Source organism: Phallusia mammillata, chromosome 6, assembly GCF_965637545.1.
Source record: "Phallusia mammillata chromosome 6, kaPhaMamm4.hap1.1, whole genome shotgun sequence".
Classification (NCBI taxonomy): domain Eukaryota; kingdom Metazoa; phylum Chordata; class Ascidiacea; order Phlebobranchia; family Ascidiidae; genus Phallusia; species Phallusia mammillata.
The window spans coordinates 22,984,364-22,996,782 of record NC_137257.1 but is presented as its reverse complement, the minus strand read 5'-3'; the positions used below and the strand labels follow the sequence as shown (position 1 = coordinate 22,996,782).

General features: G+C 37.7%; 3 protein-coding genes across 3 annotated transcripts; 2 read left to right on the top strand and 1 right to left on the bottom strand.

Annotated features, from left to right (window-relative positions):
* The first annotated feature begins 20 nt into the window (after positions 1-20).
* Positions 21-2,090, top strand: LOC145232600 (G2/M phase-specific E3 ubiquitin-protein ligase-like). The gene is made up of 7 exons (XM_080097261.1): positions 21-142; positions 273-368; positions 466-782; positions 930-1,111; positions 1,188-1,360; positions 1,423-1,646; positions 1,707-2,090. Coding segments are annotated over exons 1-7 (1,233 nt in total). The 5' UTR covers positions 21-140; the 3' UTR covers positions 1,946-2,090.
* Positions 2,082-3,816, bottom strand: LOC145232501 (uncharacterized). Its single transcript, XM_080097138.1, has 3 exons — positions 3,463-3,816; positions 3,252-3,403; positions 2,082-3,142 (listed from the first exon to the last, which is right to left on the bottom strand). Exons 1-3 carry the CDS (start codon positions 3,475-3,477, stop codon positions 2,155-2,157), a joined length of 1,155 nt encoding a protein of 384 aa, XP_079953264.1. The 5' UTR covers positions 3,478-3,816; the 3' UTR covers positions 2,082-2,154.
* Positions 3,817-9,499: 5,683 nt separating this feature from the next.
* Positions 9,500-10,034, top strand: LOC145232599 (protein FAM200C-like). Its single transcript, XM_080097260.1, has one exon. It carries the CDS (start codon positions 9,546-9,548, stop codon positions 10,032-10,034), a length of 489 nt encoding a protein of 162 aa, XP_079953386.1. The 5' UTR covers positions 9,500-9,545.
* The last annotated feature ends 2,385 nt before the right edge of the window (positions 10,035-12,419 follow it).

The following is a 12,419-nucleotide window of genomic DNA, read 5'->3' as shown; positions in this document are numbered from 1 at the left end:
AAGATTTCAAGCGTGGGGTGAGCAAAACTTTCTAGTTAGATTTTCTAACATTTCAAATTATTTTTTATTGCAAAAATATTTTGTGTTTACAGGAGTGCTCAAATACCAAACCTGGCACATGTCAGACACCTTCTTTGTACATGTAAGTGGACACTTAAATTTATCTCTTAATTTTTTGTGGTTATTTGTAATTACTAAAATTGACTTGCACACAACAAAATAACTTCAGGTATGTTTGTGTATTGGTTACCAAATTGCACTTATGTTGTTAGGGATTATGTAAACTTGATATCTGAGGAAATTGATGAGGACACTCTGATTCAAGAGGCAATTGAGGCTTCATTGCTAGAAACCCCAAACAAAGATAGGTACATGTTTCAGTGTTAGTTTTTTCGATGAGTTTGGAATTTGACACATGGTAGCAATATTTGGTACAAAGAAGGTTAATTAACTGTGTTTCTGAAGGTGCCAAGTTGAGGAATTATCTGCTCATGAGTCTATAAGGTGTATTAGAGACAGCATCGATGAAAGTCAAGTAAACTTCTTTAATGTCAATCGCCAAAATGTTCTGGACTGTGCTGTCCGTGCCATAAAGCGAAAAAGTTTTTGTGCTAATGCAAGAATGAGTGTGAAATTTAGTGATGATATTGGCCAGTCTGAGGGTGCTGTAGATGCAGGTGGACCTACCAGAGAATTTTTAAGATTAGTAATGCAAGCTGTGGCAAACAGCATAATATTTGAAGGAAATGAAACAGCAAAAATTCTCACAAGAAGTGAAACAGGTACATAATAGTACATTAGATATACCTTAGTTCTACAGTTTGTTGATTAGCAAACAACTTTGTAAAATGTGTACTTTTGTTACGATATATTGAAGCAAATTAAGAATGAAAAATACTACCAAATTAATAGTTGTGTTTATTTTATAGCAATTGCCAAGGACCTGTATTATGTGTATGGGTGTATTATCTCCCTTTCAATCATTCATGGTGGGCCTGCTCCACGCTTTTTTTCCCAGTTATTGTATGATCAAGTTCTTGATAGATCAAGAAATTTTTTGGACGCTCTTGCAACCATAAATGACCCTGTCTTGTTTTCCAAGTTAACAAAAGTAAGCGCTAATTCAATTGTATAGTATTTGTATGTTAAACTGTCAACTTTGTAAGATAAATTCAACTTGTCAACAGATCAAAAATACTGATACAGTAGAGGAATTAAATGTGGCATTGTCAGATATGGATGATTTCTTGTCTATTTGTGGTTCCATTACATTTGTGAAGGACCTGTCATGCAAAAATGACATTGTTGAAAAAGCAATTAAATTTTATACAGAGGATCGCCTTACCGAGTTATTGGCCAGGTATGGCTTAAAAGCAATGATTTATATTACTGAGACAGTAAGAGGTTTTTGTTTATTTCAAGGTTTAGACTTGGTCTAATGACACATAATTTGCTACATAAGGCAAAATTGGCACCAAATGGATTTGAGGATATTTTTCTGTGGCAAAACAATAAACCATTGAGTGGCATAGAAATTGTTGACTCAATTTTCATCAATTTAAATCTATCAGAACCTGGAAGCAACGAAAGATGCCAGGAAAATCGGGCGGTTTCCTTCTGGAGGGATTACATACTGGATGTTGAAGGTATTCACATTCAGCACATTAGCATACAACACATGACTTGTGTTTCGACTTTCATTTCAGATGGGGAATCCTTATGTTCAATAAAAGAAATTTTAATATTTGCAACTGGGGCAGATCAAGTGCCTCCTCTTGGTTTTTCTCCAACTCCATCCATTGAGTTCTCGAACGAGTCTATGTACCCTTTGGCAAACACTTGTGCGAACATATTGACTGTACCCACAAGATACAGCAAGTATGAAAACTTCAAAGAAGCAATGGATTTTGCAATCCTGAATTCCCCCGGATTTGGTGTTGCTTAACTGAAATATAACACAAATCTACCCTGATATTTTGGATCCTTTGAAATGGCTAGTTGGGTGTTCTTTTGTTTTTGATCTTTTTTAGCCAGTGCTTTTCTGGTCACTACCTGGATTTAAACCCGAAATAAATGACATCTTGCTGGCACATTTTTGTATTGTTTTCAAAACATGCAAATCAAAAAACTGTTACATTAGTTCATGCATCAAATTTACACTACCAAAGCATTGTGTTGTGTCCGGATTAAATATTCCAACGTTTTATTGACTGCATTTTTATACAAAATAATTCCATCTAGATTAGAGTTTTGCTGCAATAGGTCCTGTAGCTCACTCACACATTCATGTGGTAAATGGGGAATAGCGTCTACTTCAACAGAACTTGTACCTGGGCATACAATATCCTCACTATCTATTTTACCAGTATCGTTTAAAGTTTGCAGTTGAAGTAAATGTAAGTTAAGATGAAACAACTGTTCAGGAGTGCAATTTTTTTCAGTGGAAAGACTGTGCTTGTTCCAAGCATTAACAAACTCCTGGATTCGCTTATTAATGATGTGGCAAAACACAAAATGTAAACAAAACAAATCTGTATCATTTGTTGGGTCAAGCAAATTACTTTCTTCAAGAAAGAAAAAGTCATTGTAAAATTTATTTACAACTTGTGTGTTTATATCACGGTTGAACCTTTCAATGCGCTGGTTATGGACAGAGCTTCCAGTAATAACTGCATGATAGTTCTGATGCTTTTCTAGCATGTAATTCCACACTTGCACATTTTCTCCTCCATAGTCGGATCGAACATGTAATGGTAAACCATATTTTGCTTCAGCTTCCTTAAACAATTTTAACACTACAGATGATCTGTTATTGGTTGAACAGTGGCAGAATGTAATGAGACGACTAAAGCCATCCATAGCTGCATGTATGACAAATTTCCATCTTATGAGCTTATGTGTTCCATCTATGTGCCAAATATAATTAGGACACGGAACAGTGTAGGTCCTTCTGCTTATTGTAGTCAGCTGTCTTGCATGGATCCCCTCGCCATCAACTCGGTGAAGACTCTGACGCAATCTTTTTCTTTGGATACGTATACCCTGTGATTGAAGATGACCCTTCATCATTGCCTCTCCAGCTGCTGGGTGGTTTTGTTTTATGTTGCGGACTACATCATCCAACTCATTATTGGTCAACGAACTGCAAAATAAATACCCGACCTTGAGAAAATGTACTTTTTGAACCTGTGTATACACATTGATCAGATACAGTATACTCATTTAGAACCAAAACAAAGTTCATGATATACCTGTACTGATTAATATCCACATCGTTTTCTCTCATAACCCTTTTTAGGGTTGGTCGGGAAATTTCCAAGATTTTTGCAATTTTTGTAATTGAGACTTTAAGTTGCAAAAGTTCCAACAACCTGTCCATCGGAACTTGCTTTTTTGGCCTTCCCTTGAAGTAGAATAAAGAAAATAAAAAAAATGCTCTTGCATGGATGTTACCAAACTAACCATAATAAAACACATGCAGGTCCGCCTCTACGACGTCCACGTTCCATATTTCTGGTTTTGGAACCGAGATTATCCACACCGTTCGTTCATTGCATTGCTAATGTTTAACTGTATTTACCTCTCCTAACCTAATTGATTGCAATTAAATAATATGTTACAGTTGTCAACTAACAGCAGATTTCTGACCGGTTGCGAATTAGACAAACCCCGAAACGTTGCATGTAATTTAAGTCCTTACACCCCGTTGGTTATTATGGTCCGGTCCATCACTCAGTTCGTCATGGTTCAGTGCTAAATCGGAATGGCATTCCCGTTCTGATTTAGCTAAATCGGAATGGCATTCCCGTTCTGATTTAGCTAAATCGGAACGGAAATTTTATTCCTCTTCTGATTTAGCTAAATCGGAATGGCATTCCCGTTCTGAAATAGCTAAAACGGAACGGAAATGTTATTCCCGTTCTGATTTAACTAAATCGAAATGAAAATGACATTCCCGTTCTGATATAGCTAAATCGGAATGGAACTGTTATTCCCGTTCTGATATAGCTAAATCGGAATGGCATTCCCATTCTGATATAGCTAAATCAAAATGACGTGGTTCTTTACACATGCATATTTTTACAAAGGGCTTCATTATTTGGGCAAAAAAGGCTTTTTAGAAATGTCATTGATATTTTTATAAACGGCGCCCCATAGTTACGACGCCCCGACGAAGTAGGATTGATTTCTACTCGATCGGGCCGTCGTAGCAAGCACTTCTCGCGTCGGGGCGAGCTCTAAAAATCGCTTCTCTTCGTATGCTCCGACGCGGTGTGCATTTGCATACGTAACAACCCGTCGGCGTCGGATCAGAAGGCGTTAACGACGGCGGGCAGTTAAAAAACCCAAGGCTTACACGCTCAACAGGCGTGGTTGTACTACAAACCCCCAGTTTCATAGGGCTACTGGCGAGGCGTCTGGGTTATCAAAAATTCCAACGACCACAAATGAGAGCCCCATGGGTGTGGTTGGAATTCTTACGATAGTTTACATAAGTTCTCATATTAGTAAATAAAATCCTAAATATTGTTATCTTTTCATCATAAACATAACTGCCAAAGAACTTGTGTATATGGAACACATTATGCAGACACTTTAACAATCACTGTTGTGATCACCAGTGCATTGTTATCTTTACTTTAAAACTTTCAAAAAAGACACCATAAACAACTTCTTCATTTTATTTCTCTTCTTTCTGCAAAGCACAGCAACAGTTTCAAAAAACTTTACACTTAAAGAGCTTTTACCATACTTACATTTTCCGCCGGGGTGTCCTGTTTTGGTGCCTACAAAAATGATGATGTCATTAGCTCTATCATAGACATAATAAATTGGCATAAACACCTTACTGAAACCCACTGTTATTAATAATAATACACACATACTTACATTTTCCGCCGGGGTGTCCTGTTTTGGTGCCTACAAAAATGGCGATGTCATTAGCTCTATCATGGACATAATCAATTGGCACAAACACCTTACTGAAACCAACTGTTATTAATAATTCCAAAAACTTACATTTTCTGCCGGGGTGTCCTGTTTTGGTGTCTACAAAAATGGTGATGTCATTAGCTCTATCATAGACATAATCAATTGGCACAAACACCTTACTGAAATCCACTGTTATGTCACATACTTACTTTATTTTTTAATGGGACTCTTCTTAAGTCTAAAAACACAATGTTGTCATCTATTTTCTAAACAGGCATATTTGAAAAAAAACGGTCTTACTTCTATGATGAAATTTGTTTCTGGGAAACCATCTGTAAATAATAATGCAATAGATGGATTAATTACACCAAATTTCAGTTACACCACTTTGCTTACTTTGCATTTTGGGATATTTTATTTTGTCTGTGAAATATAAGACATATAATAGTAACACATTGTATGGTAATGATTATAAACAGGTCACTTACTGTGTGGTAGGGCCCTAAACTGCCGGTAAGGCATAAATCTGTAAAATTGAACATATATACAGCATTTCTATTTATGTTAAATCATTTGGCACACAGATTTCCTAATTAACAATTAACTGTATTACCTTCATTTTATTTATTTATCTGTATAATAAACACAATGAATTAAGTTCTCTTGCTAGATTTTTAACGACTACTTTGCAATTTAAAACAACTCACTTTGCTGTCAGCTCGCTGCTGCAGCAGCTCCACATGACAGTTAGTGCATTTTATGAATTTAATGTCCATTTTATGAATTTAACGCTATTGCTCTGCATGACAATTAATGAATTTAATTTCCATTTTATGAAACAAACACAACATAATTAAACTACACACCACGACCAAATAATATAAGTACACTTTCAATAATACGCCTTGTTGGCGCGGAATGCTCTATTGCGCCACCTACCGAAAATTAGGTCCTTTTGGGGGTAGATCCTCGTTATCGTGTTAGTAGCTCTACCTTGTTTCCACTGTTACGTTTTCATTGGACACGCATGAACGCTTCTAGTTTTTTTGGCCAAAACAAACCGCGGTAGATTGTAGTTTGCACCTTTTGAACCAATTTACTTGCATTTTCAATCAAGCGATGGCGCCATGTAATTGTTCAGTTCCAGGATGCCTATCGTCCTACCAAAGGGCAAAAGACCAACGGCCAACAAATCACTCTTTTTATAGTAAGAAAGCCCGAGTTAGCCAAGACTGCAGACGAAAAAAAATTTACGTGAAAAGTTAACAAATTTTTTACTGGCAATGAGAGATGTTGCAGCTGGTGACATATTGCCGCAATTGTTGCATAAGGAAACGTAAGTACCTCTATAATACAGTAAAACCAATGGACGATAAAATCCTTGGTAAAACAGAATCAGTCGGTTTAATAAAGGAATATATATTTCGCCTATATCAATCAATCAATCAATCAATAAATCGTTTATTTTTACCAGGGAGCGCAAATATGAAATTAAACAGGAAAGTGATGGTAAGGAGGCATCGATTAACCTTTCGGTTTTCGAGTCAAGATGCCCCCCAGAAAACGTAATTAAACATATAAAGTTACAGGATTTTATGTTGCATAAAAGAGAAAAGTAATGGAAATGAGCTGAAGAAGACAAAAAATACAAGACAATGCAGTAGGATTGGCAGTGTGGTGTTAAACATTGGAGCCGCGACGTAACATATCATCAAAGACGTCAAAGTGATCAAAAACCGACAACAATAACACATAGCAAAGTTATAACAAAGATAATATATGTATATATAAAAAAAAATAATAAACACAGGACAAATAATCCAAACTATGCATTGCACTATCAAAATTATATGCTTATTAAACAGGAACCGTTGTACGTAAAACAACCAACTACTGATAAGGGAGTCAAGGAAACATGCACATAGTTTGATATTTGTAAACAATAGTGGTTTGACCTTCAACATTGATAGTTTTGCAATAAGTTGGCTTTAAATTGAACTTTAAAAGAGTGTAAACCAAGGTTTTTAATTTTAGTGGGAATATCGTTCCAAATTATTGGACCACGGTAATGTAGAGACTTTTGGCCGAGGGTTGTTTGAAATCTAGGGATAAAGAGGTTCTCGCCATCAGCATGTCTCGTGGAGTGGGAATGAACCTGTGTAATTTTGGTGAAAAACTTATCGAATGTTGTGGCATCATCAGTTCCTGTAATCGAAATACAAATCGATATGAAAATGAGTGCTAAAACAAACACGCTAAAATGAATAAATTAAACTAAAAGCAGTAAACCAACCTCAAAACAAAACCAGCGCAACTCTTGGCACCGGATCAAGTGAGAAAAAAAATAAAGATAAGACGCAAAGGGTAGAACAGGTAGGCGCGTGCAGGGAGATAACAACAGCGGTGAGTGCCGATGGAGTTTTTACCGTACTCGAGGCAGGACCATTTCCTGAATATTTATTTGGGCGTCTAATATCCTTTGCCATTTGGCCTCGCACATGTCTAAATTTTCTTTTTTAGGGCTTTCCACAAAGGTAATGCAGAAACAAGTAGCGATGTCCGGTTTCCGTTTTAAATGTGTTTGCTTGCATAATGTCGTCGCAGTTATGCTGCTTTGTCATTCTTTTCGGTGTAATTAAACGTTTTCCAAGTCGCTCTGTGTCCGCGCCATCGTACAGAAAACTGGTTCTTGGTCTGGCCAACATAGCAAGCATTGCATTCATTGCAATTAGCTACATAAATGCCGTAGTCGCGACATGTATGAGACGGACTTCACCAGCGAGTGTGTTGATTGTGGTGGTATCGGTCACCAACTCACCATTGATTTGAACTTGCTGTAATGCCCACAAAGGCCGCAGTGTTTGCATGGATGGGACCTCCCTGCTGTCTTCGAGTATCTCTCTTCCAAAGCAATGCGCCTGTAGTTGGTTAATATTCGTCCTAGTGTAGCTGGCCGTTTGTAAACCACGCAAGCATTTGGTTGTAGGTTTCTTTCCTTTCCATACACCTTTAGGGACTTAGGGAAAACAGTTGGCCATACAAGTTTTATGGTCTTGTTTGTTTGTGACTTTGTTGCCTTTGTCATGTCCCAAGTCCAGGTTTTGGCAATTTGAGGTTGTTTGTTACAAGATTTTTCGGAAAGTGCGAGCGAATACATTTCTGCTGCAGTCTTTCCAAGCTGGTATTATAGAGCTCATCATTTTCGTTCAGTCTTCGCAATCTCCTCGCCTCCCCAACAACAATGGACTTGAATATGTTAAGCGGATGATGGGACGTTCTGTGTAAAAAAAGACGATTGATTGCAATTGGCTTCACAAAATCAGTCAAAATAAATCCGAAAGGATTTTGGGGAAAACAGATATGCATTACGTCCAGAAATTCTACCTGCTTATCTTTCTTTGCAGTGCACAGGCTGCGAAACGTTAGCTCAAGATTGTATTTTTCTAGTCCTATAGTCAGCGCCGCTTGTATTTGTCGGTTTGAAGCAGGCCCGCTTGCAACCCAAATGATGTCGTCAATAAACATTTTAAAAATTAGTGCTTGCTGCAATGTGCCTTTTAAGCTCTTTATGATATAGTGAAGGGCTATATTAGCTATGGATACCGAATGATTGTCTCCGGTTATTATTCCCTCGGTTTGCTGGTAATATTTTCCATCATACTTCGTTACGACATTGTCGATGGTAAACAGTGTTAGGTGCAGTAGTTGAGTCTGTCCCTTACTGCTGAATTTAGCCTGTTCCGAAAGCGCTTCGGAAACTGCATCTTTGATCAGTGACCTCGGAAGGCTTGGGTACAGTGCAACGACGTCTGCAGCCGTTATGATAATGCGACGTCCTATTTGTTCAGCTCTTTTTAGGTTTGCTTCTTTCCACTTTTTCACGGCATCCACGTATTGCAGTGGTTCTCAACTGGTGGTCCATGAGGGCTTTTTGGTGGTCCACAGGACATCCGCAATATTTGTTAATAAACGGGAAATAGTTGGATGTAAATGATTAAACATTTAATAAAAAATGTGTTTGTAAAAACAATTGACCATCCGTTACAAAACTTATATCTTATCGGTTTTGCCTTAACCGTTAAGCCTACTGAGTTGACTTGGTGATTATGCATTGCAAATACAGTATTATTACGTAATACAAGGCTTTCATCAACACTTTTGTCGGAACAATTGGGTCTTCAAAAATTGAAAATCCACTCCTGCTGTAGTTACTAGTTTTAAAACTAATTAGCAAGCAAAAAAATGCGGGAAGGAATGTTAGGCGTAAATATTCAGAGGACTACATTAAATTTGGGTTCACTTGTCAAAATAAAGGTGATGTAGAGTTACCACAGTGTGTTATTTGTTACGCCGTCTTGACAAATGATTCCATGAAGCCAGCCAAGCTGAAGCTCCATCTTGAAAAGTGTCACCCCAACTTGTTGCAAAAGGATAAAAATTACTTTGAGCGGCAATTATCAGGTCTCAAACGCCAGCGCCTTGACTCGTCCAGTAAGTTCCACGAAAAGACCACCAATGCAGTACATGCTTCTTACATTGTTGCGTATAAACTCGCACAAGCCAAAAAGCCTCACACGATTGTCGAGCAGCTTGTGCTTCCCTGTGCAAAAGAAATGGTAAGGCTGGTTGTCGGCGAGGAAGCAGCAAGAAAGCTAAATGATATATCTGTATCTAATGACACAGTATCAAGGCGAATCAACGAAATATCAGAAAACATCCGTGAACAAGTTGTTGATGAAATAAAGAAGTCCCCAATGTTTGCAATACAGTTGGATGAAACAACTGATGTATCCCCGTCCTCTCAGCTAATGGTGTTCGCGCGATACATAGTACCGATGGCCTTTAAGGAAGAATTTCTCTTTTGTAAGAAACTTGAAACCACTGCAACCGCTCAGGATGTGTTAGAAATTGTCAACAATTTCTTCGAAACAAATGGTCTCAATTGGAAAAATTTGGTAGGCGTTACTACCGATGGTGCACCTGCGATGCTGGGTTCCAGATCAGGCTTCCAAGCATTAGTGAAGCAGCGTGCTCCATTGGTAACCGGTGTCCACTGCTTTATTCACAGGGAAGCATTGGCAACTAAAACACTAACTACCTGATCACCTTAACATCATTTTCAAAGGATTGGTAAAAGTGGTTAATTATATCAAATCATCAGCAATGAACACTAGGCTGTTCAAAAAACTGTGTCAGGACATGGGTTCCGACTTTGAGTTATTGCTGTTTTACACTTCCGTAAGGTGGTTGTCAGCAGGAAACATGCTGAAAAGAATATTTGATCTCAGAGAAGAATTAACTTTATTTCTCCAGGATCGAGGAAAAGACGATTTACGAAATGTGCTGACACAGTCAGAATTAGAACATGCATACCTCGTTGATATTTTTGGAATCTTAAACAAACTGAATCTTCAGTTGCAGGGTAAAGGTGCAAATCTGTTTTCTCACCAAGGCATTATCAAGGCCTTTGTTGAAAAATTGGAACTATGGATCATGCGAGTTCAAGTTAACAACCTAGTTCAATTTCCAGCTGTGGATGCGATACGAGGAGAAAAGAAACACATTCAAATGCAAATTGTAATTCATCTACGAAAGCTACAGGACGAATTTCAGCGATACTTTCCGGAGATAGACATGACAAGGGATGATTTATCTTTTATCAGAATTCCATTTACAGCAGATGTTAAGAGTGTCCCAGAAGATCTGCAGGAGGAGTTCTTGGAGCTCAAGAATGATTTGGCGGCACAAGACGTGTACCAGCGGTCTACTATGGAAAAGTTTTGGGCCAGTATGATCGGCAGTTATCCAAACTTGTCTTCGCATGCAGCCAAGTGTCTTTTGCCTTTTGCATCAACATACATGTGTGAGAGTGGATTTTCATGTTTATTGCACATCAAGTCGAAACAGAGGAATCGGCTAGCAGTGGAAAGTGATATTTGTTGTGCATTATCAAGCACCGCTCCTAACATTGAGAAACTTGTTGGTGAGAAGAGAATCCAAAAGTCTGTTTTCAAGTAAAAACCGAATTATTCAAATTAATGATAAATGCATACTTTTACATAATTTTAAAGTTTTCATTTAAAAAACAATCATGTTACAGCGAAATGTAAGTCGTTAATTTTTTGTATCGTATACTCAAAATTCTGTTCTTGTGTGTTTCAGTTGTTTAAAAAATACATTTAAAGCCAAAATGCTTGTGTGTGTATACTGTATATTCTTTCTCAAAAATAAAGTGGTCCATGAGTTTATTTTAATTGGGCAAGTGGTCCATGGCCTGAAACGAGTTGAGAACCACTGACGTATTGCGTGCTGTCCCGACAGCATTCGTTTATTCCCGATTGACAGTATCTCACTGCATCATGTAGTCGTAGTCGTTAAAATCCAGTACCACAACTTTGCCATCTTTGTCAGTTTTGCATATTACTATGTCTTGTTTATTAACTAGCATTCTTAACTCTTGCAGCGCTTTGCGTTGTGAAAGCGAGCTCTTTTGTCTAAGTTGCGTAGTTTCGCTTCAGCAAGGTCAACGTAAATGGATGTTTCCGCATCCAGTTGTTCTTTGTTTGGCCTGGAATTATTTGGAAGCCTTGGGTTGTAAGGCAGTGATGAGACATAGTATAAAGACAGTTTATCTTTAAAAACATTTGCCACTCGACTCGTCTTATGTGCGAATGAAAGTTTAACCACTCCTCGTCTCTAACACGATTGCTCCAATCCGGAGTGGGCGCAAAACCAAGCCCACGGGACAGTAGTGATGTAGTGTTATCACCGAGAACTTGACTCGATCTTTTGTTAACTAAAACTAACAGGCTATATTCCTAGAGTTCTATGTACAAACTGCAGTAAATTTCTCCCCTCTGGTTTTAAAAAGGTTCCCAGTCAACTATAAACAAATTTGTAATCATTTTTCAGAGAGCGACTCGTGAGCGAAAATGATCCAGACACCTCCGAAAGTGAACTTGAAATGACCTTGAGATCCAACTTGACGTTGAAAACGTAGTTTAACTTCACAATCCACGCCTAGTTCCTTTTGTTCGATTCAAAATGTTTTTGTTGATACTCTTAAGATTTTGTTGCATACCATCCTTAAATAACAAAATAGTCCACTGCCAATATTCACTGGAAATTGATGTGTTGTAAGTTTAAAATGTGTTTTTGTGTTCAAAGAGTACACTTGTTGCAGAAAACCGATTTTGTTTGGTGGGTTGAGCTAGCTGACTTTTTGTTGCAAATAAAATGTTTGATTTTGACTGTTTGTGATCTGAAAGCCGTGTGCCAGTAATTGCGTTGGAAACCTGAAGTATAATTTTGGAATAGTGGAAACAATGGAAAAATGAAAATATTGAATTATTTAAATATGCAAATAACCCAACAGAATTGGTCAATAACAGGGAGTGAGTTGTTTCAAATATTTAATAGTGATCATGAAATTTTAGGTTCGAATGATAAAGACAACTGTTACAGAGGTGTAAACAGGCCTGAAATCA

Bases quoted from the DNA above. Each gene is read 5' to 3' on its own strand.
- LOC145232600 (XM_080097261.1), top strand. The intron at 369-465 runs GTACATGTTTCA...GTGTTTCTGAAG, and splicing joins GAAACCCCAAACAAAGATAG to GTGCCAAGTTGAGGAATTAT. The intron at 1,361-1,422 runs GTATGGCTTAAA...GTTTATTTCAAG, and splicing joins CTTACCGAGTTATTGGCCAG to GTTTAGACTTGGTCTAATGA.
- LOC145232501 (XM_080097138.1), bottom strand. The intron at 3,143-3,251 runs GTATATCATGAA...TTTATTTTGCAG, and splicing joins GTGGATATTAATCAGTACAG to TTCGTTGACCAATAATGAGT.
- LOC145232599 (XM_080097260.1), top strand. From the start codon at position 9,546: ATGGTAAGGCTGGTTGTCGGCGAGGAAGCAGCAAGAAAGCTAAATGAT.